Consider the following 24,967-nt stretch of genomic DNA (forward strand, 5'->3'; position numbering starts at 1 on the left):
AGAGAGAGAGAGGTCGAGAGAGAGAGAGAGAGAGGTCGAGAGAGAGAGAGAGAGGTCGAGAGAGAGAGAGAGAGGTCGAGAGAGAGAGAGAGGTCGAGAGAGAGAGAGAGAGAGGTCGAGAGAGAGAGAGAGAGAGAGGTCGAGAGAGAGAGAGAGAGAGGTCGAGGTCGAGAGAGAGAGAGGTCGAGGTCGAGAGAGAGGTCGAGGTCGAGGTCGAGGTCGAGGTCGAGGTCGAGGTCGAGGTCGAGAGAGAGGTCGAGGTCGAGGTCGAGAGAGAGGTCGAGGTCGAGGTCGAGGTCGAGAGAGAGGTCGAGGTCGAGGTCGAGAGAGAGAGAGGTCGAGGTCGAGGTCGAGAGAGAGAGAGGTCGAGGTCGAGGTCGAGAGAGGTCGAGGTCGAGGTCGAGGTCGAGAGAGGTCGAGGTCGAGGTCGAGGTCGAGAGGGGTCGAGGTCGAGGTCGAGGTCGAGAGAGGTCGAGGTCGAGGTCGAGGTCGAGAGAGGTCGAGGTCGAGGTCGAGGTCGAGAGAGGTCGAGGTCGAGGTCGAGGTCGAGAGAGGTCGAGGTCGAGAGATCGAGGTCGAGGTCGAGAGATCGAGGTCGAGGTCGAGAGATCGAGGTCGAGGTCGAGAGATCGAGGTCGAGGTCGAGAGAGATAGAGGTCGAGGTCGAGAGAGATAGAGGTCGAGGTCGAGAGAGATAGAGGTCGAGGTCGAGAGAGATAGAGGTCGAGGTCGAGAGAGATAGAGGTCGAGGTCGAGAGAGATCGAGGTCGAGGTCGAGAGAGATCGAGGTCGAGGTCGAGAGAGATCGAGGTCGAGGTCGAGAGAGAGAGAGGTCGAGGTCGAGAGAGAGAGGTCGAGGTCGAGAGAGAGAGGTCGAGGTCGAGAGAGAGAGGTCGAGGTCGAGAGAGAGAGGTCGAGGTCGAGAGAGAGAGGTCGAGGTCGAGAGAGAGAGGTCGAGGTCGAGAGAGAGAGGTCGAGGTCGAGAGAGAGAGGTCGAGGTCGAGAGAGAGAGGTCGAGGTCGAGAGAGAGAGGTCGAGGTCGAGAGAGAGAGGTCGAGGTCGAGAGAGAGAGGTCGAGGTCGAGAGAGAGAGGTCGAGGTCGAGAGAGAGAGGTCGAGGTCGAGAGAGAGAGGTCGAGGTCGAGAGAGAGAGGTCGAGGTCGAGAGAGAGAGGTCGAGGTCGAGAGAGAGAGAGGTCGAGGTCGAGAGAGAGAGAGGTCGAGGTCGAGAGAGAGAGAGGTCGAGGTCGAGAGAGAGAGAGGTCGAGGTCGAGAGAGAGAGAGGTCGAGGTCGAGAGAGAGAGAGGTCGAGGTCGAGGTCGAGAGAGAGAGAGGTCGAGGTCGAGAGAGAGAGAGAGAGAGGTCGAGAGAGAGAGAGAGAGAGGTCGAGAGAGAGAGAGAGAGAGGTCGAGAGAGAGAGAGAGAGGGCGAGAGAGAGAGAGAGTGGGCGAGAGAGAGAGAGAGAGGTCGAGAGAGAGAGAGAGAGGTCGAGAGAGAGAGAGAGAGGTCGAGAGAGAGAGAGAGGTCGAGAGAGAGAGAGAGAGAGGTCGAGAGAGAGAGAGAGGTCGAGAGAGAGAGAGAGAGGTCGAGAGAGAGAGAGAGGTCGAGAGAGAGAGAGAGGTCGAGAGAGAGAGAGAGGTCGAGAGAGAGAGAGAGAGAGAGAGGTCGAGAGAGAGAGAGAGAGAGAGAGGTCGAGAGAGAGAGAGAGAGAGAGAGGTCGAGAGAGAGAGAGAGAGAGGGGTCGAGAGAGAGAGAGAGAGGTCGAGAGAGAGAGAGAGAGGTCGAGAGAGAGAGAGAGAGGTCGAGAGAGAGAGAGAGAGGTCGAGAGAGAGAGAGAGAGAGGTCGAGAGAGAGAGAGAGAGGTCGAGAGAGAGAGAGAGAGGTCGAGAGAGAGAGAGAGAGGTCGAGAGAGAGAGAGAGAGGTCGAGAGAGAGAGAGAGAGGTCGAGAGAGAGAGAGAGAGGTCGAGAGAGAGAGAGAGAGGTCGAGAGAGAGAGAGAGAGGTCGAGAGAGAGAGAGAGAGAGGTCGAGAGAGAGAGACAGAGGTCGAGAGAGAGAGAGAGGTCGAGAGAGAGAGAGAGAGAGAGGTCGAGAGAGAGAGAGAGAGAGAGGTCGAGAGAGAGAGAGAGAGAGAGGTCGAGAGAGAGAGAGAGAGGTCGAGAGGTCGAGAGAGGTCGAGAGGTCGAGAGAGGTCGAGAGGTCGAGAGAGGTCGAGAGGTCGAGAGAGGTCGAGAGGTCGAGAGAGGTCGAGAGGTCGAGAGAGGTCGAGAGGTCGAGAGAGGTCGAGAGGTCGAGAGAGGTCGAGAGGTCGAGAGAGGTCGAGAGGTCGAGAGAGGTCGAGAGGTCGAGAGAGGTCGAGAGAGGTCGAGAGAGGTCGAGAGAGGTCGAGAGAGGTCGAGAGAGGTCGAGAGAGGTCGAGAGAGGTCGAGAGAGGTCGAGAGAGGTCGAGAGAGAGAGAGAGGTCGAGAGAGAGAGAGAGAGGTCGAGAGAGAGAGAGAGGTCGAGAGAGAGAGAGGTCGAGAGAGAGAGAGGTCGAGAGAGAGAGAGAGAGGTCGAGAGAGAGAGAGAGAGGTCGAGAGAGAGAGAGAGGTCGAGAGAGAGAGGTCGAGAGAGAGAGGTCGAGAGAGAGAGGTCGAGAGAGAGAGGTCGAGAGAGAGAGGTCGAGAGAGAGAGGTCGAGAGAGAGAGGTCGAGAGAGAGAGGTCGAGAGAGAGAGGTCGAGAGAGAGAGGTCGAGAGAGAGGTCGAGAGAGAGGTCGAGAGAGAGGTCGAGAGAGAGGTCGAGAGAGAGGTCGAGAGAGAGGTCGAGAGAGAGAGAGAGAGGTAGGTCGAGAGGTGGAGAGGTGGAGAGAGAATTCAGCAGGAGGGAGAAAGGAAGGTTGGAATGAGATATGAATAACTTGATGAAGGTTGCAGATGAAGGTGATGAAGCATTCAAATAGGCAGGGAGTCAAGTTTTCCACCAAATTTGCAAAAGTAATCCTTATTAACACAATACAATTATTTAAAATAACAGTGAAACATCGATCAGATCGTCATGAAAAAGGAAATTCCAGAAGTATGAGCAAGACAGTGCTGGAACAAGGAATAATAATGCTGATTTGATAATAACTCAAGCATTCACCATTCGAGTTTATTTTTTATCCAAAATGATGAAATGTTCGGGTTTTTCTGACCTACTCAATTTTCAGTAGTTTTCCGATTAACTGAGTGCATAAAGACATTCGATTCCACAACAAAGCATGATTAAATACCACACGATATTTAACATCTCAAACCGTGACTTGGCAAGAAACAGGATGGTCAACCACTCGCAAAAAATAAACATAGGGACAAATACCCCTGGGTGCACGCTCACCTTGTCATGGCTGGATAAGATAACCAGGAAACCATTGGTAGGCATGGATGACCCACAAAATATGTAACGGAGAAGAAAGTAAATACCTCTGGATTATTTTTTTCCCAATCCTTCTTCTTCTTCTTCCTCCTTCTGCTGGCACACAATCTTTATACTACTTGAGCTGACCCAGTCTCACCATTACCTTCACGACTTCTTCCTACAACTTCTGATTCCCGAATCTTCAAAAATCCATCAAAAAATAATTTTCCTTTTATCCGTTCTAGCGATACAGCTCCTGAAACCACACGTCTCTCTATCCTCTTCCTGATACGTTTCATCGGCTTCACTCTGTGTTTACCGTTCCGAATTCACCAGACACCTCCACGATTTTACTTCAATCTTTCATTTTCCGAATGTTACGCAATCCTTATTTAAAATAAATTAATTAATAAATTTACTTTTGACTATACACCTCCCGTAACCACATGATCTGTTTCCACTCTCCGCGTTTACCGATCCAAATTCACCATACACTTCACGATTTTTTTCTTCAACCTTTCCTTTATCAAATCTGATGAAAAAAAACTGTCTCTGTCTCTCTCTCCCTCAAAAAAAATGATAATAATAACGATCTCTTATAATGCTTCATCTTCCTCTTTCACACATGTGGTTCACATTACTGTATCATAATTCACTACTCTTTTTATATTTCAACAGACTGCTCTCAATTAGACCTTTCCTTCATACCTTGTCTAAAAAACTCTAACTGTTACAGCATTTCTTCTCTCCATTCTCTTAATTCACCTATTTGCATCCATGAAGAAATGTCTTGTAACATTTCTGACCTAAATATATATTTTTTTTAAGTTTGCTATGAGTGTTCACTTTCCATCAACCATTCTTTTTTTCCAACTTCAGTGCCAACTCACCTCTCTCACCCCTCCCTCTCAAAGCAACCATCACATTCTTCTCCCACCAAGCTTCCCTCTCATCTTTCTCCCACCATTCACCTCCCTCAATCCCCCTTCTCAAAGTTTCCCCCCCTCACATCCACAAAGCTGCCTCCTTCCCCTGCCCTCTCACCTCCATCTCATCACTCCACCTCCTCAAATCCTCAACTGCCTTCTGCCCCCTCTCTTGCCTCCCCCCCCACCACCCCATACCCCAGCACCACAGAGCCTCTTCTCCGCTTCATCCGGCCCCCTCCCCAAGCTCTTCTGCAATCCCCCACACTCTTTCAACAACTCTCCTTACCTCCCCCCCTCCTCTCTTGTCCTTCCCTCCCCTTCCCCTCCCATCCCCTGTATCCAAAACCTCCCCCCTCCCTCTTCATTAACAGTGTGGACCTCAAATATCCGGGACCTTCGCTCAAACCTTACAGATCTTTCCATACAGGTTGCCACTGACAAACCAGACAATCTGCCGAACAGAAACTTTCCTCCCTTAAGACATCCCTGACTCCCAAGTATCTCTCCCTGGTTACTCCCTCCTTCGGTATGACAGACCTGAGCCTTGTCCTGACGGAGGAGTTGCTGTCTTCATCAAAGACTCTATTCCTCACACTCCATGCACTGCCCTCACTCTCCCACACCTCCAGGAATACCTCTCGCTACAGCTTCCCTCCACTCCCACCTCATGTTTATATGTGTACTGGACCGTCCACCAAACAGTGATGACTCCATTTACACCTCACTATCCGAAAACATGGACCAACTTCCATCCTCTCATCCGAACTCTCGCTTCCTCATATGTGGTGGCTTCAATTGTCATTATGCCAGTTGGCTGGGTGTGAGTACCTCTCTCACCTGTCATGGCACTTCAGCCAAATACTTCTGGAACTCATTGTGACTGACTCAATCGGTCAACTTCCCGACCTGGATCAACTTCCTGACAATGGTACTCCATCTCTTCTGGATCTGATTTTGACAAATTTCCCTGAAAAATATCCGCTATTCTTCCTCCGCTCTAATGGTTCTTCTGACCATGTGCTTGTCATAGTGGACATCTCTCTGGCTGTTATCAGAGAACCACCTCAGCACCATCGAGTCTGGCATTTCAATGAGGCTGACTCGCAGGATCTCCAAGCAGCCATCAAACTTCGAGACTGGTCTCCCATCGTTACTTTCTCCAACATCAACTCATCCTGAGAATTCTTTCAAAGAAACTTGCTTTCCCTCATGCACAGCTTTATCCCCTCTCATCTTCAGTTGTTCTCCCCTTCCTCCTGCCCTAACAGCTCCTCCCATGTCCTAAAAACCTGCTCCTCTGCTCTTGCTCACCCTCTCTCTGTCTTATTCACCCTCTCATTTGCTCAAGGTCATCTGCCATCTGCTGGGAAATCAGCAAACATTACTGCCCTGCATAAAAAGGTGCAAAAGCAGATCCTTGCAACTACAGACCAATCAGCCTTCCCCCAATCATCAGCAAGGTTATGGAATCCATCATCGCTTCAGACATTAAATCCTTCCTCTTCTCCAATGGCCTGATTTCTGATCATCAATTTGGTTTCAGACCACGTCATTCTACCCTGGATATGTTGCTTCTGCTCTCCATCAATGGATGGAGGTCCTCGATGCCGGACATGAAATCAGAGTCATATCCCAAAGACATATCGCATGCTTTGGACACGGTCTGGAACTCTGCCCTGCTCACCAAACTCTCTTCCGATGAAGGTTGTGGTAAGGTTTCATCAGAATTGTGTTTAGTTTTGGAGAAGAAAGCAAATACATATTTTGGTGGGCAACCCCCCCTTCCACCCTCTTGGAGCCCGATTTTTCTTATATAATGAACAAACTTTGGTACATCATCGGTGATAAAGGTTGTGATGAAGTTTCATCAGAATTGCATGTGTAGTTTCTGAGAAGAAAGCAAATACCGATTTTGGGGAGCAACTCCCGTAGACGCCCTTTGGGCCCGATTTTTTAATACCATGAACAAAATTTGGTACATACAGTGATGAATGTTGTGTTAAAGTTTCATCGAAACTGTACGTGTAGTTTCAGAGAAGAAGTTGAAAGTATTTGTGGATGGACAGACGTCTCTATATATTGGTGGGCCCAGGCGATGGTGCAAAGCCGTGCTTCTGGAGAACTAAGCTCATCTTTTTACCGAGATCTGCAGATACTCCGGCCTGCCACGTTCTCCTCCTTCTAGTCAAGGATATAGCTCCTTTTAACTTTCCCTCCACAAAAGATATCTGGGAGCAGCCAGCTGACGGTGCCAGACAGCTTAGGTCCATTGGATTGTCAACCACATGACGTAGAGGCTACAACAACTAAAAAGGCACTCTGTAGAGAGCATACCTCCACCATGCTGAACAGTTTACGTTTTGTAGCCCAATGATGGGCCAGATCTGCATCTGGACCTTTAAACAAAACTAATCAGCTTGTTCTTGTCACCTACCCAACTCATCCACCAAGTTGTCACAACCTGTCCATAACTTTTTGAAATATCATACTACATATTTTTGGTCTGATCTCTCAATGGTGAAGAGAAATTTTAAAATTCTCATGTCCGGATCAGGATCCGGATCTTCACCAAAATCAAATCAATTCATCCTTTTCACACACCCCCCCTTGTCCACAAAGTTTCGCCAGAATCTGTCCATAACGTTTGAGATATCCTGCTCACAGACAGACAAACAGACAAACGAACAGACAGGAGTGAAAACATAATACCTCCATCACCAAAGATGGATGGACAACGATGATTGCTTTTACTCAGCTAGTCCAATTGCAGTCCATTATAATGGACTTATTATAATTAATAATTAATAATAAGTACATAGCAATGAACAGGTGAATAAAAACTCTTCGGGAGGATGTTATGTTATTTAAACCTCCATAAGGAATGACAAATCTGTTCTCATTTTGTCCCTCTTAAAAGACCAACAAGCAATCCCATCAATTTATTAATGTGGTCAACCTCTGGGAGAGGTATAGTTTCTTGAGCTCCTCGGTCCATCAGATGTAAGCTGACTCACAGATAACATCTCCAAATTGGCCTCCAAAGCCAGCCGCCGACTCGGCATTCTCCACAGGGAAATGTTTTTCCTCTGCCCTCCTCAGCTTATAATGATGTACAAAGCATTCATCTGGAATGTCATGGAATAGGTCTCCCCACAGTGTAGTGCGCTTCTGCTTCTCATCTCGATTCCCATGAGGCCCTGGAATATCGAGTCAAGAATCTGAATCTCATGGTCTGTTTCTTCCTCAGTGTAGGCAGTTCATTACTGGCTCTACTCTGGTCTTGTTTTTCCTGCCATCTCCCCTCTTCAACCAATGTCTGCCCCTCCTGGTCACACTTGCTCTCACAGAAACACTTTCTTTGTTACCCTCCCCAATTCCAAACTCAGCACTCACTTCCATTATTTTATACCACTCTCTTCTCGCCTGAAGAACTGTGTTCCCAAATATATTTTCTCAAGCTTTTCCAGACAGGATGTTAAGCCTGCCAACCACAACCAATTAATGACCACTTCCATTTCCACAAATGAGCTTCACAACACCCACCGATATCCGATTCTCAACTTTCCCCTACATTTCCTCGCTTTGAGTTGTTGTGCATCTCTTTGTTGTTGTCCCACTGTATTCCATTTACAAGTTCATCCATTGCCCCCATGTCATCCTGTTCTTCCACGAGCCTTGGTAACTGTGGCTGCATTGCTCTACTTGGATGTGCCAGGTAAACGAACTGCACTTAAGATTGATTGACACCGTTTACTGCCCAAGTTATAAAACATGCCCGTGGTACTTTAAGCCGTGCACACCAACCTTTGACTTAAAAAAGAAAAACAAACACGTGGGCTGCAAATACATTTACAGTTTGTTACACTTGCCCAGTCATGAGGATAACAATATTATTTGCAGATAAGGATTTTTAACAAGTCATACATTTATATATATATATATATATATATATATATATATATATATATATATATACATATATATATATATATATATATATATATATATATATATATATATATATACACATACATACACATATACTATAACCCATGGCACTGTACCAGAAAATAACGGCAGCACTCGTGCAGCTGCTGGGTAAATGAGGGTGGTAGAGCAGAGGCCGGGAACAAAGGCACACTGCTGATGGATGGGCCATAATGACACAAAATGAGGTGGAGAAGACTGGAAAGATGCTTCGAGCGATGCAGCCTCAGAGCAACCACATAAACCTCCGAATTCCCGGCCTTGCTTGTTCCTGGCTTGACAACATAGAGCTCCTTGGATTGGACGCAAGGATTGGGCCGAAAAGGAGAATGAGCAAGCAAAACAACAATGACTCGAAAGGGATTTTAAGAAGCAAGTAAATATCTATCACATTCTGTTTTATTTTAAAGTTTTCAATATTTTTCCGTTGCTGTTTTAGTTCAACGTATCTAAGTTGGCAGCACACTCAACACAAAGTTATCCAACCTCAGTTCACTTCCAAACGAAGCAGATGAGGCATCTCGTAGCCTTTATATATATTGTAAATCATGCCAAACACTCCTGAAGCATCAACTGCTTTGATTAAGGGGTGTCTTCTTACCAGACGTGGTCGCATAATGGTTGGAGCGTCCGCTCAGAGTCTGGGAGGTCAGCAGTTCAAACCCCCACTGAATCATACCAAAGACTTTTAAAATGGTACGTGCTGTCCCATTGCTTGACGTGCGGGATTTAAAACGTCAAGAGCACAGATAATCCCCACAGGTTGGCATCCATGGGGGGAGGAAATTCCTCCTTTCGGAATGCCCCGCTGCGTGCGGTGAGAAAGGTGGTGCCATTGTTGTGGCGTCGCTGGTACCCAGAGTACCCTGGGAAGTGGCAGCACTTCCCCTGAGCTTCGTGGCTATATTTGTCTCATCTTAGTCCTATATTGCGTCTCATGTATTTGACTGTACATCCAAGTGTGTGAGATGCATGTGTGGCAGCTCCACTATGAGCCTTAGAACTGATAAATAAAATAAAGTGTAATGTGAATGGTATAATTGCACAAGCATCCTTCACTGCTCTGAGATTAGACTTTATGAGGAACTAGACAACCCGTGAACCCGTTGGGTTCCCGTTGTGACAGCGGCTGATAAAAAAAAAATCATTTCAAAAGAAAAAAGATAGCTCCAGCGAACTATACCGCTGAGGTTGTTTGCATTGATCAAATTCTCCCGAAGAGTACTTGGCTGAATCGGGAATTGATTTTTTAATTATTATTTTGTTGCCCGATTTTAACGAAACTTGATACTGCACACCAAAGGAGAATGGTGAGTAAGGCGGCACTAAAATTTTTACGCTATCCTGTACCGTTTTGGCTGTATTTCAGGAACATAGAGTTACGGTTGTGGAAATTCGCAATACACCATAAAGGGTCCTCAGGTAAGATATATCGGTAAGTTCATGTGTAGTTAGCCCAAACCCGTTGTTTAGAGGGAATATATGTGATCCATTCGGGCTGCGATTCTTCAGTTAGCCGTTTTTCTTTTGCTGTCGTTATTTTGGTGCAAGAACAACAACGAACATCGCCACAACCAACATCTCAACAATCACGCCATTCACACCACGACGCCAACTTCCACAACAACGTTACCACCATCTTAGCCACTCGCCATTCAACGAGCACCGTACGGTCACGATCTCCGTGGGACGGATGAAAGGAGCGGAGTGGCAACAGCAACTCCCGCTTAAATATCTCCCGCCTAAAACGCCGCGCTTTGGCATGGGGGAGGTGCGATTTGAGCCAGGGGTCAAAGGTGAAAAAGGTGGGGGCCTGATTTTGGGGGAATGATTCCCTGGCCCCGAGCCAAAACTAACTTTCCCCGTACCCCGCACGGTGCGGGGAGGGGGGAACGCGAGGGCACGCCCCTTTTTGGGAAGCTTCCAGAAGGGAGGTGGAGACAGAAATGGGGCGGGGCAAAGGGGCGGAGCCGGCCCCTACAAAAGGCGTGGGTGTGGAGAGTTGGAAGCGGGAGGCTCTTGGTTCGTTCAAGCGATTGACAAAAGGCGTGGGTGTGGAGAGTTGGAAGCTAGAGGCTCTTGGTTCGTTCAAGCGATTGACAAAAGGTGTGGGCGTGAAGGTCGACGAGAACGTCGTTCCCTTTCCTCTTCCCTTGCCCTGAAGGGGAATTGTGGAGAGTTGTGGTGATCGTTCCTGGTCGGAGGTTATGTTCGTTCGTCCGAGCTATCGGGCGGAAGACACGTGCAGGCGCGCGGCACGAGCCAGTGGACCACGCCGGAAGGAAGCTGAGTTACGGTCGCCAGGGACTCGACGCTCTCAGGGAAGTCGCGACTTCCTTTTCTTTTGGGGTTCTGCGTAAATGTGTGTGTGTGTGTGGCACCAGTCTTGGGAAGTAGAACTGTTTAAGTGTTGCTGTGTAAGTCATATTCGGTTGCAGATCTGCGTTGGTTCTTTGCTTGTGTTTTTCTTTACATAAACGTATACGTGTATTGCTTTTGTTCCTTTGTTTTATTGTAATATACGTGCCTTCCGTGAATAAATGTGCTTGTCCCATTGTTCCGCGTTTTGCTTCATCTTTTCCTTTAATTGAATCTCCATCTTGCATCACGTAAGGGATTCGTAGTGGGTTTCAACATCCGGGTAATTAATCGGAACCGTCAAGGCCGACGATAACTCAGCTCGGTTATCCCTGTAATACGGAACGAACCGCTTAAGCGGTTCGTGTCCGGAGTCGGCCTGTGGCGTGGTCCCATCCCTCGGCAGATTACCCGTGCGAGTACCATAGGTATATCGACTTTCGGTGATTTACACTATCTCGCGCAGGTGGACTGAGGACTGGGTGGTGGTGGGGTTAACCCCCCCCCCCCCCCAGTGACTGGTTTCTGGCGGTAGTCCCAGGAGGGTCACGACTGAATTGTCCGTCCGGTGGGCGACGCGGTCGCGATTCGAGTTACGTGGCCGATCGCATGCTGGCGGGCACGAATTCGCAACAATACGTACATACAAACATACATACATACATACATATTGCTACGGTTGTGGAAATTCGCATTACACCATAAAGAGTCCTCAGGTGAGATATCTTGATAAGTCGATGTGTAGTTAGCCCACACCCGTTGTATAGAGGGAATTTATGTGATCCATTCGGGCTGCGATCCTTCAGTTAGCCATTTTTTCTTTCTCGATTGTTATTTTCAACCATAAAGCCGCCAACAATGCAAACAGCCGCTACCTTTACCTTCACAACTCCATCCCGCAAAACATCGCTTCACCGCCATTCCCAAACGACACCATAACCACCAAACCACCACAGAAAACCCTCCACCACCTTCACAACCAACAACCGCACCACCTGTGAACACTGAACGTCGGGCTGTCTAGGGCCCATTCGGCGATTGGTGCCAAACGCACCGAGCCGCGAGCGCGAATGGCGGCCTTTCCGAGGGGAAAATTCGGATCCAAAATGCTTCACGCCCACTTCCCCTCCGTCCAATGGGCGAACGCGAGGCGGCTTGCAAAACCGTTCATGCAAATATGCGGATCAAGGGAAGGTTCACGCCCCTTTTTGCCCGATCAATGGCTGAACAGAGGGTGGCGTGGCCCCGCCTCCAATCGCGTTTTGATCCGCAAATCGGCTCCTCCTGAGATCTATAAAGATACGAGCACAAGGCGACTCGCGCGCGGGAGTGTGGAATTAAAAGAGGGTGAAGTTGAGCTTGGAGAGAAGTTGCGGAGGAGTTACAGGGAAGACGGCGGACAGCGAAGAGGTTGCGGTGTGGGGGTCGCTCGACTCGTCGCGGGATCCAGGCCAGCCAGCCATACCCCTCTCCCTGAGCATCAACGATTCCCCCCCCCCAACTCGCGCTGAGATAGTGCTGAGGGGCCCCCATTCCTCCCCCACCCTAAACGTGGTGCCAAAGGGACCGCCGGCAAGGACTTGCCGACCACGCCAGGGCACGGAGTCGGGGCGCAGCGGCATGAACATTGCGGCTTGCCCGCCATCGCGTCAAGAGGACGCGGGTAAGACCTCCCCGGTCTCGTGGACCTGGCCGATCCTCCAGGATCCACATCCATTTGGTCTACGGACATGTCTGCCTCCTCGCCTATGAGGGTGGCTTTCTTTTTCCTTTGCTTTTGGTGTAAATGCTTGTGGTGGCATCGTCTGTTAAGTAAAACTGTGTAAGTGTTGCCGTGTGTCGGTCTTAGTCGGTAGTATCTCTTTTTTACTGTTTCTTTCTGTGCTTGAATACGTGCCTTTTATTATTATTACTGTGACTGAATATACGTGCTTGCTTTGTGTCCATGTGTCGCGCAATAAAATGCTTGCTTGTTGAACTGTTCCCACTCTGCTTCGTCTCCTTTCCTTTTATTGACTCTCCATCCTGCATCGCGTAAGAGATTGGTAGTGGGTGTAAGTTCCCGGTAACTAATCTGAACCGTCGAGGTCGACGATAACTCCGCTCGGTTATCTCTGCAGTACGGAACGAACCGCTTAAGCGGTTCGTGTCCGAAGTCGACCTGCGGCGAGGTATGATCGCCCGATTAATCATCCGCGTAGGTACTTAGGTAGGTCGAGTTTGGCGAACAACCCTATCCTACGCGGGTGGCCGATTGGCACGATTGTGGTGAGGTCGAAAGACCCACCCGTGACTAGCTCCCGGCGTTGTTCCGAGAGGGTCACGACTGAATTGTCCATCCGGTGGGCGACGTGCCGCAATTCGAGTTACGTGGCCGATCGCACGCCGGCGGGCGTGAATTCGCAACAATATATACAAGATGGGAGTTTTAGTAATATATAGATGTCACCACAATTACATTGGTTAATTATCACGTTAAATACTGTTGCGGTTCTGCGAAGCTGGCACTCCCCCCAGGCAATGGCAGACAACATACAGTGGTCCCGAGACAGTGATTTCATAAGTACTCGGATTGGATAGCCCTTCCCTTATGTCTAGTGGGTTTATGGGACAAAAAGCATTGCATGGGCTTTTAGACAGGTCTTTTTCCCCAGTTCTTAACTCTTTATCCTTTACTTATTTGACATGACTTCACACACGACCTTCTCCAGCACACAAACATGCAGACCATAGCAACAGGCAGCTTCATTTGCATACACATGCCATTCCACATTCAAACCTCTCACCATTACCAAACAGACGCTCACCTCAGACCTTCACCGTACTCGGACCACAACGCCTTCACAAAAATTACATCAGTCCAAGATTGCTTACCTTCACCACTAACTGCCACAACAGCTACAGTGCCCCAACCACCTCGCCATAACTCACCACCACACCACCGCTACAACCAGTCACCATCACTGCATTGTGGAGATATCTGGGAACAATGGAAATCACGTACCACTGGAGATGCTTGTGCTCGGGACGTTTTGGCGTGTAGTTTGAAGTGCAAGTGTGCACTAGAATCTGTTTAACATCACATAGATGACCTCAGCGCTCTGCTCAATTACGGCTCCCATTTGGTGTCCAGCTCATGTTCGTAGCTAGAGACAGCCACCAGATACCTTCACCCATTAACCTTGGAGCTCCTTCCCGTGGCGAGGTGCAGGAACAAATGACGTCATTTCCGGTACAGAGTCCACACATGGGCGGGGCCAAAACGAGGGGAAGCATTTGTGCACCAATTGGGACGAATCAAAATGCCTACCGCTCATCTTGATATGCCTTTAGGCTCCTCCCTCGCGAAAGACTATAAAATACCCTGTGAGGGGGAGAGAAAGACGCTTTTGGCTTTGTTAGCGTACGGGGTGGAAGGCGGAGCTGAACAGGTGGACGGAGCTTGGGGAATGGAGCAGGCGGAGCAGAGTGCTGGATGGGTGAGCGAACCAAGCGCCAGCCTGATCACAGTTATCAGACCATTTGCAGTTCCACTTACAGACTTCCTTACACATACTTCTTCTTCGTTTCCCATCTTGTCTGCTGTGGACGCAAAAGAGCAATTAGCGAGCACAAGTTCTGACAAATGTTCTTTTTGGAGTGACCTCAAAGACACACACCTCTTTTCCATTTGTCTTCTCTGCACCTCATCTGCATTTCACTGCACCTCATTTTTCACCTACTCTGACCACGCACCCAGACATCCACAGTTTTCCTCCTCCTCCTCCTCCCTCTCCCAAGCGACTGAAAAGCATTGGTCCATCGGCTGTGCCAGGTAAAACAGAGGTCACAAACACTGCGTCTGCTCTCATTTTTATTTGCCCTCCAACTTTCCTCGGGATATGTTTCTGATAGCACCTGTCTTTGTAAAAAGTTAAGTTTGTAGAAGTTCTTTATATCAGTATAGTTTTTCAATGCGTCTTTTATTGTTCTTTGTAAATATTTGCACGTCCTTTTGCTTCGTGTTATAAATGTACCCAGAACGTAGCGTCTTTTCCCTATTGGTCCAGAAAAGTCCATACGCAGTTTATCCAGGAAGTTGTGCCCCACGTAATTTGCTCTGATTAGCCGGTGCAAACTTACAGCTCCGCTTGGCTGCACCTGTTCTTACGAGTTCATTAGAGTACGCATCGAGGGCACGAGACCCCCTTAGCGCAGCCGGCCACACGCAAGTTATCACGCGAAGTGTGTAACCCTGCCGGATTGGCAGTACCAATTTGCACTTGTGGTTGCTTAGCAACCCACTGGAGTGTGGAGTTATCTATGCTCAGTGGCCCCAGGACCAGGTGTTCAGGAGGAACTCACTTGAGCCCTTCCCCTCATGGCGAAACTCGAACCCCAGTTCCATAACAATACATTTGGCTTTTAGCTCACATGCAAGATATGTTTTGGGGATATAACAAAGTAGTAATGTGCAATAATGATACCGAGGGCCAAAACCCCAACTCTGCACCCTCACTTTGCAGCAGGCACACCATTTGATACCACTTGCAGTACACTTCAAGCAGAGGGGAGGGGGGTAACCAGTCACATATTTTAGTGCCCATAACAAGATGACAATGAGAGCATTTAAGAGTCGACAACAATGAATGGACATGTACCAAATGTAGACTTGGGCAAGCCAGACATATTCCTCCTTGAAGCTCATTAATTATGAGACAGTTGGGTTTTTAGTGACAATCCGATAATGACGGCAATTTTTTTTTCTGAGAATCCACGGGTTCCAGAAGCTTAGCATCGAAAGCCCTTAAAAGCGCAGTCTTCAGCAGGATTTGGACTTACAAGCTCTGTGATGTCCATGCAACAACACTCGTATCACAAATGGGGGAAAGGTTTGGGCCAACAGGTAAATAAAACTCAATGAAATTAACCTTCAACTGTGAACTTTGTTCTTCACACTGAAACTTTGCATGAAAAAAAAATATATTGCATGATGCAAACTGGATTAAATACCTCGAACACACAGGCGAGGAGGTAAAGTAAACTGGCTGAAGATCGTTCAAAAAAGGTGAAGGCTTTGAGAACAAGAGAACCACCTTCATGAAGAATGCTGAGAGCAGCAACCGCTTCGCAGCAGATGAGTGAGGCTACACTGACCTCCTGCTCACCAGGATTGGCCTACATCACAAGAGAATATCAGGAACTCAACAAGAAGCAGTGCTAATTGTTTCTTAGCTTAGCCTCAAGTACACAAAGAAAAACCAATAAGCATTACATTGAGAAAAAAAAAACCTGCGACCTGAGAGATTTAAAATCCTCCACACCATGTTAATATGTTCATTACATCCTAATCATTGTGTGGAACCAATAAAGAAGTAGAAGAATATTGTACATTGAAACTAACACTGGGATATGCACACCTGGCAATCAAAGCTGCCATCTGCTGTTACAAGGTGGACTGGACCCAAGTAGTTGCGGACCCGCCGCTGCAGAGCAGACAGATTATTTCGATGCATGAGATTACCCGTATCATCCAGTCCAAAATCCCAGTTTGGAAGTGTATGCAGCAACAACCGGCTGTCAGCAATCATCTGCCCACATGAGTTGGCTTCATGGAAAGGATTTAGCGTGGTGGCGAGCCAAAGCCAGTCACAAGGAACCTGAGGTGGAAAATATGTACAGTCCAGAGGATTAGCTGTTTCAGAGCTTATCAAGGGCATTTGAGGAATAAGAAAATTGATTGAAAAAGAATAAGAATAATAATAATAATCATAATCAAGGTACAGCCCAGGGTTTGATGTTTGCCTGTCTGCAGGACTCATTTTTGCTCAAAATAAATAAATGCAGAAGAAGATGAGGATTCTTCATGGAGCATAATGGATGGAACCAAACATAATGAACAAGATACATATATACATTATGATAAATATTCGTTTGTATGCAGCACAAGGCTGCGGGGTGGCATCAATGGCTGTGGACACAGCTGTGTCGATGATGGGGTGCCCTCTGCTGGTTAGGGCAGGCCATTGTTTTGGCGATAGCTCACCAAGTCTTTGCAAAGGACCCCATGGGATCTTTAACGTCCACCAACAAATGCTGGCAGACAGGATGACCAATTAACATCCATCCGAGGAATGGCACACACATTGGACAAATCGCCCTGCCTGTGAAACACTGGGATGACAGTTTATAGCTGGGTCGGAATTCAAATCGAGGCGAGACAGCTTAGAGGCGAGTGTGCATACGGCTCAGCCCATTATGATACAAAATAGACATTAACATAATAGAACTTAACGTGCTTGTTTTACAAACTGAAAAGGCACCTGATGCGTGCTCAAGTAGTGGTTGAGGCTTGCCACGAAGGCACCTGGGGCCTCGCACAGGTGCACAGAGTGAAAATGTCCAAAAGCGATTGCATTTTCTGGCAGCAGAGGAAATGTGAGCAATTCATGGAACTTGCACCATGCTTGCGTGCAGAGCTCAGCGAAGGCAGTGCGCCGTGTTGAACCGACAACAAGGCCAGCTCGGTTTGTACGGGTTGTGTGCTCGTGCCATTGTGTAAGTGGGATGTTGCTAAGTTTTCCTTTGACGATGTTGAGCTGCGATTTGAGGGCGACCAGCTCTGGATCAGGCTGTAGGAACGTGGGAATGTGAGGTTTCAAGAGAAAACAAATTGGATAAAGAATGTACAGAAACACTTTTATTTATGAAGCACACAACTGCACAGTCGACTCTTCCATCAACCTTCTTAACCTTAACTTCAATTAAATGAACGGAAGTATCATTTTTTGGGCCTTCAGGTGTGTACACCTACCTAGTATGTGAACTGCGACTTTTTAATACTCTAAATAGGCCCAATTTCTTGCCAACATTTAAATCAACAATTTCGGTTAAAATGCATTACGAGTATTATGATCAAATAAATTGCAAACATTTTGTTACCACTTAAATATTGACCTCTGCTCAAGTTAGTTTGGAATATATATATATATATATATATATATATATATATATATATATATATATATATATACATATATATATATATACATATATATATATACATATATATATATACATATATATATATACATATATATATATACATATATATATATATGTCTGACATCGGTTGCTTAAGAGGAGCTGGGAGAAAAGCAGATTAACATAGTTAAAGGTATGCGCACTCGCCTGAGCTGTCTAGCGTGGATTCGAATCTCAAGCCAGCTAAAACCTGTCACCTGTCTGTCACGACTGGGGTGTTGGTGGACGTTAAAATATCCCACGCGGATCTTTTGCGAAGAGGCGAGTTGTCACCAGAACCCTGAACAAATACACGGGGCACTGTACGAGCGGCACAGCCATGGGCCCAGCAACGATGCAAACCAGCATTCACATGTTGCATACGATGGAACGCATAGAATGGAATGATGGTTTAACATTGTTATCCACAGGAAAATGGTGGACTCAGACCTGACCTCCCAGTGCAATTTTCATGCTCTTTAAATAATATTCTTTAAAATCTGAATGCTTACCAGTTTCATGACCAATATAATCATCAACAACCTCAATCTGCAATGGCTCATAAAGATCTTGTACAATGACCTCAATCACTCGATTTTCAACAACGAGACTTGATGGGTTCGATCCACCTCCTGTACAAGTTTTCTTGTCTAGCAGAGGTGGAAGTATTATTTGCTGTTGTTTGTATTGTTACGAATTCTGGCCCGTCCGGCGTGCGATCGGCCACGTAACTCAAATCGCGACACGTCGCCCACCGGAACGGACAATTCAGTTGTGATCCTCTTGGAACTACTGCCAAGGAGTTAGCCACAGGTGGGGGTTTAACATCACCACAACCCAGTCCGCATTCTACCCGCACGAAATAGGGAGAATCGCCGAATGTCGATATACCGAAGTACCCGCGCGAGTAGCGTACCGAGGAGTTGTACCACGCAGCAGGTCGACTCCGGACACGAACCGCTTAAGCGGCTCGTTCCGTGCTGCAGGGATAACCGAGCGGAGTTATCATCGACCTCGACGGTTCAGATTATTTACCGGGTGTTTTAAACCCACTATCAATCCCTTACGTGATGCAAGATGGAGCTTTCAAGAAGGGGAGAAAAAGGACGCAACGAAACGGGAAACAGTTCACACAATGCACATTTATTTCACACACACAAGCACATATTCACAGCCATTCAGTAATGCACATATAACAGTCAAGCAAGCAAACACAAGCAAAAGCACTACTACCGACTATAATTATTTACAACACTTAAACAATTATACTTGTCGGGACTTGGCGCCACATCATTCATTCAAAAAGCAAAGGAAACGAAAGCCACCCTCACAGGCAAGGAGGCAAACATGTCCGTGGACCAAATGTGTGCGGAGCCTGGAGGAGCGGCCAGGTCCACGAGACCGACAAGGTCTTACCTGCGTCCTCGTGACGCGATGGCGGGCAAGCCGCAATGTCCGCGCAGCTGTGCCCCGACTCCGTGCCCCTGGCGTGGTTGGTGAGCCCTCTCCGGCATGCTCCGCGCCAGCACGGTTGGGTCGGCACCAAGATTAGGGTGGGGAATAAACGGGGCCACTGGCACTATCTCAGCGCGGATGGGGAGGGGGGGGGGAATTGTTGATGTTCAGGGTTGAGCGAGGGGAATGGCTGGCTGGCTCGAATCCCGCGACGAGATGGCACCAACGAGGAGACGGGCGACCCCCACACTGCAACCTCGATGACGACCTCCGTCTTCACTCGACCAGCCGCCCGTCTTCACTCGACCCGAACTCCCGTCTTCACTCGCCCCGACCAGCCGCGCAAGTCACCTTGTGCTCGCGTCTTTATAGACTGGAGGAGGAGCCTATATGCAAATATTAGGATCAAAACGCGATTGGAGGCGGGGCCACGCCACCCTCTGTTCAGCCATTGGTGTGGCAAAAAGGGGCGTGGGCCTCTTTTGATCCGAATTCTCTCCCGTGAAGAATCCACATTCATCGCGCTTGGAGGCGGGGCCATACCGGCCGACGCTCGCCCATTGGACGGAGAAAAAGGGGCGTGAACCCATCCTGATCTGAATTTCTCCCCGAGAGGAACGCATTCATACCCGCGGCTCGATGCGTTCGGCATCAATTACCGAACGGGCCCTGGACAGCACGACGTTTGGTGTTGACTGGTGGTGTGGGGTCGATGGTTGTGGAAGGAGAAAGGCGAAGGTGGTGGGGGGTTTGCTGTGGTGGTTTGGTGGTTGGCAGGCGTCGTTTGGGAATGGCGGTGAAGTGATGTTTGCGGGATGGAGTTGTGGAGGTAAAGAGGCAAAGGTGGTGGTGTTTGAGTTGTTGGTGGCTTAATGGTCCAAAATAACAATAGAGAAAGAAAAATGGCTAACTCAAAGCGTCGCAGCCCGGATGAATCACACATATTCCCTCTATACAACGGGTTTGGGCTAACGACACATGAACATCGATATATCTCACCTGAGGACCCTTTATGGTGTAATGCGAATTTCCACAACCGTAACAGTATGTTGTCCAAAATATGTGTCACCAACGGAAATCCATTATCCAACTTAAACAGTTTTAATAGCACCAAAGATTCACGAACATCCCCCCCCCCACCCCCGCTCCCCGCCTTTGGGATTCCTGCTGCACTCCCCCTCCAACTAATTCAGGGTTCTTCGATCGTCCATCCATCCTTCATGCAGCTGATTGAGTGATTAACCTTATAAGAACACATCAAGCATATTTAAAGTGTTAAGTTTCTTCGTAGTGTTTGTATATTTAGAGTTTACTTAAATTGTTGATATTACAATCAAGAATCCATTTGCATTTTCTTTTTCCACGTTGTAACCACTGACCTTACATTTCTTCTAAATAATATGCCAAGACCAGGGGTCAGCAACCAAGATACCAAGAAGAGCCATTTTTTCAAATTCGGTTAAAAACAAAATATCTTGAGAGCTGCAATGCATGTATAACCCAGATTTCAAAAATCCAGAATCACTGCTGTCCTCCACTCATTAGATCCTTTTTTTTTATTTTTTTATTTTTTTTTTAAACCAGCTGTGCAATAACCTTCCACATGCTCTTCAATCTCACTCTTCCCTCCATTTCTTCAAATCAGCTATTCACCACCATCTCAGATCATCCCCCACCCAAAACCATGACCATTTATACCCCCATTAACCCACCTGCATATCCCACAAACCCTGCTTCCAAATTTCCAGTTTTTCCTTCCTGAGAGTTTCCTTCTGTACCCACATTGTCCACCCCATGCATCCTCACCACCACTCTACAGTTAGAACTGGAACTATAGTATATGAGAGTTGTAATCTGATATACTACAGTAGTCTGCAGAGAATTACTAGAGAAAAGGAATGTTATTTTTTCCTTAGTTCAGAGAAGAAGTTCAAAGTATTTGTGGACGGATGGACGGATGACGTGCCATCCCATAAGCTCCCTGGAACGATGATCCAGGTGAGCTAAAAATAAAACAGGACAGAGACAAACATCGATTTCCTCCACCACCGAAGGTAGATGGAAGTTATGTTTTCACCCAGTCTGTTTGTCTCTGAGGATACAGTGACGTGCAAAAGTTTTCACATTTTCATGCCACTTTCAAATCAAACTTAATATAGTCTTCACAAACTACTCCAAAGTGATAAAGCTAAAAAAAAAAAAAAAAAAAAAACAATAAATGCAGATAAAATGCAGATGTTAGAACAAAAGAGAAAATCAGATAATTCTTAGTTGCATAAATATTCAAACCCTTTGCCTAATGAACGCTAAATCATTTTAGGAGCATATTATTTGTTTTAAAGGTTACAAAGCAAGTGTAATGGGTTCCACCACCGATGTAATCAGTGGTTTAACTTAAATCGGGGCAATACCCCTGGGCGCTCACCTGGATAAGATAACCAAGGATCAACTGGTCGGCATAGATGACCCACAAAATATGTAATGGACAAGAAAGTAAATATTTTTAATGCCACAAACTTTGATACATCACGGATGATAAAGGTTGTGGTCAAGTTTCAACGAAATTGTGTGTGTGGTTTCAGAGAAGAGAGCAAATACATATTTTGGGGGACAACCCACCTTACACCCCCTGAGACCCCGATATGTTTTCAATGCAGTGAACAAACTTTGGTATATCACGAGTGATGAAGGTGGTGGTCAAATTTCATCGGAATTGTCTGTGTCGTTTTGGAAAAGAAAGCAAATACCTATTTTGGGGGGCAACTCCCATAGACCTCATTCAGGCCTGATTATCTTAATGCCATGAACAAACTTTGGTACATCCAGGGTGACAAAGGTTGTGGTAAAGTTTGTTCGAAATCGTACGTGTAGTTTCAGAGAAGACGTTTGAAGTATTTGTGGATGGATTGGCCATCCCATAAGCTCCCCAGAACTACATTCCAGGTGAGCGAATTAAGCTCTCCAACTTATCTAAGGAGTTTTAAGGTGCAACTCACTTAGTCAACCAACAAGGCAGACATGAAGACCAAGGGACTTTCCAAAGAAGTCAGACAAAGTGGTGGAGAAGCACCGTTCAGGAGAGAGTTATAAGAACATTTCAAAGTCCCTCATTATCCCTTTGAGTACGATAAAATCCATCATTAAGAAGTGCAAGACGTAGCATACCACCCAGACTCTACCCAGATCCGTTCACCCATCTAAACTCAGTCGCCTGGCAAGCAGGAAACTGGTTCGGAATGTCACTGGAAATCCAACAATGAGTTTGAAAGATCTGCAAGGCTCTATGTCCGAGATGGGGGTCAGATGTTCATCAAACAATATCCTGTTCCATTCACAAAGCTGACCTCTATGGACAGGTAGCAAGAATGAAGGCATTACTGAAAAAGACTCATCTAAAAGCAGGTAGGGAGTTTGCGAAAAAGCATCTTAATGATACTGCAGGCATGTGGAGAAAAGTTTTGTGGCCAGAGGAGACCAAAATTTTCCTTTTTTGTCTAAATTCAAAGCGCTATGTCTAGTATAAGCTGAACATTGCACATCACCCGACTGTGTAGAATCATAGTGGCAGCATCATGCTATGGGGCTGCTTTTCACCAGTAGGGACTGGCAAGCTTGTCAGGATAGAAGGGACAATGGATGGTGTAAAGTACAGGAGAATCCTTGATTGAAGATGTGCTCGAGTCAACCATGACGATGAAGCTGGGTCGGGGATTCACATTTCAATGGGACAATGATCCGAAGCACAAAGCGAAATCCACACTGGAATGACTGAACAAGAAGAAAATAAATGTTCTTGAGTGGCCCAGTCAAAGTCCTGACTTGAACCCAATTGAGCATTTATGGTGAGACTTGAAGACTGCAGTCCATTGACGATCCCCATCAAACTTGGCAGAAGTAGAGCAATTTTCACGTGAAGAACGGACAAAGATGTGCAAAGATGGTGTAAATGTCGTACCAGTTATTGCTGCAAAAGGTGCTTCCACGAAGTACTGACGTAAGGGGCTGAATACTTTTAAAACCAGTGAATTTTGATTTGTACATGTTTTTGCAGGTATAGAGGTGCTTCAGTACCCACAATGCAGTGTGCCATCTTGGTTGGAAAGCTAAGCAAGCGAGAAAATGTAAACCAGACCCAACAAGGCCAAACAATTATATTGTTGTGGTTACCAAATTCGCAAACCACCATTCAGGTCCCTTAGGTGAGGTATCTCGGTAAGTACATGTGTAGTTAGGCCCAAACCCGTTGTCTAGTGGGAATAAATGTCATTCATGCGTGCTGCGACTCTTCAGGATAGCCGTTTTTCTTTTGCTATCTTTATTTTGGACCAACCGCCATGATTACCACCACAACCACAACATCAACCACCAACCACAACGCCGCTTCACCACAACCGCCACGACCTTCACGTCACACCTCGCAACCGTCGCATCGCCACCGTTCTTGCGCCGCCTGTGGGTACCGGTGTTGGACTCGTGCAGGGCGCGCGCCGAACAGCGTGTACAAAATCACGGATTTTGTGCTTCAAAAATGGATCAAAAAGCCTTCACGCCCACTTTTTCTCGGGCCAATGGGGAGCGAGGTGAAAGGTCAAAGGGAGGGGGTCAAAGGCGAAGCTAGGGGGCTGATAAAAGGACCGTGTTCGTCAGTCCAGAGAAGAGTCGGAGAGTAGGAGAGTAGGAGAGTCGGGAACAGAGTCAAGACTTCGCGGGCGGTGGAGTTGGCAAGAAGGAGCTGGTCGTCGTGTGCGTTGGAGTCGGAACGGAGGGGACGGAGCTGTGGAAAGGCGGCGACACCAGACGAGGGGGTGCTCGCATCGTGCAGGGAGCTGCACCCAGGGAGGCCGACAGCGCGACCTGGCCGAGGTGGAGACGCTCGTCGCGGGACAATAAGAATCTTCTATACCCCGAGCATCAGCAACCCCCTCCTGTTTCCCCCCGCGCTGAGATAGTGCGACCAAGGGGGCCCCTTTCCCACCCCCTACCAGACACTGCCAGCGAGGCCCGCGGGGTTGGGGCGCCATCGCCGCTCCGCGTCTCATCACCAGACGGGTAGGCGCGACCCGGTCTCGGCCTCAGGCCCGCCTCATCCTTGAGGGTATTCTTTTCCTTGGTTTTGGGTATGTGTTGTCGGCGCCGTCTGTGAAGTAGAATTGTATAAGTGTTGCCGTGTGCTCGGTAGTCGGTATTAGCTCTGCATTGTGTTTTCGCTTTTATATTTGCTTTTTGTGTAAATTGAATTGTGTTTTTCTTTTCTGTGTGCATTTGGTGGAATTGTATATGTGTGCTTCCCGTGTGCCGCGAATAAATGTGCTTTATTATTGAACTGTTCTCCCGCTTCGCTTCGTCTTTTCCTCTATTGAATCCCCATCTTGCTTCACGTAAAGGGTTGGTAGTGGGCTGAATACGCCCGATAATTAATCGAACCGTCGAGGTCGACGATAACACCGCTCGGTTATTCTGATAGTACGGAACGGGTCGCTTAAGTGGCCCGTGTCCGAAGTCGACCTGCGGCGAGGTGCGATCGCCCGGTCTACCCTCCGCGTGGGTACTTAGGTAGGTCGAATTTGGCGAGCAACCCTATCCCACGCGGGGGCTGATTGGCTCGATCGCGGTGAGACCGAAAGGTCCACCCGTGACTGGTTCCCGGCGTTGGTCCGAGAGGGTCACGACTGGATTGTCCGTCCGGTGGGCGACGTGCCGCGATTCGAGTTACGTGGCCGTCAGCACGCCGGCGGGCGCGGAATCCGCAACAATATTGTGCAACCTTCCATTGCAGCAAGTCAGAATAATGAGATGAACGCGATGGATTGTGGAACAACTGATGCTATTGCTGCCAGGGAAGTGAATACAACCAACATGGCG

The 24,967-nt window shown here is 47.7% G+C and overlaps 1 protein-coding gene across 2 annotated transcripts in view; it reads right to left on the reverse strand.

Moving 5' to 3' along the window:
• The window catches only part of CMTR2 (cap methyltransferase 2), a 36,518-nt gene that overhangs the window by 8,803 nt on the left and 2,748 nt on the right, over positions 1–24,967 (reverse strand). The window contains exons 2-5 of one of the 2 annotated variants that reach the window (XM_085887860.1): positions 16,951–17,259; positions 16,048–16,287; positions 15,641–15,805; positions 8,368–8,583 (exon numbers count right to left, since the gene is read on the reverse strand). In XM_085887860.1, coding sequence (XP_085743986.1) covers positions 8,368–8,583; positions 15,641–15,805; positions 16,048–16,287; positions 16,951–17,259 — 930 coding nt within the window. The remainder of the gene's footprint in view (positions 1–8,367; positions 8,584–15,640; positions 15,806–16,047; positions 16,288–16,950; positions 17,260–24,967) is intronic. The other variant, XM_085887861.1, reaches the window with a different exon arrangement.

The sequence above is a fragment of the Eptatretus burgeri genome, chromosome 7 (assembly GCF_056783735.1).
Source record: "Eptatretus burgeri isolate ZD-2024b chromosome 7, Ebu_testis_v1, whole genome shotgun sequence".
NCBI classification, from domain to species: domain Eukaryota; kingdom Metazoa; phylum Chordata; class Myxini; order Myxiniformes; family Myxinidae; genus Eptatretus; species Eptatretus burgeri.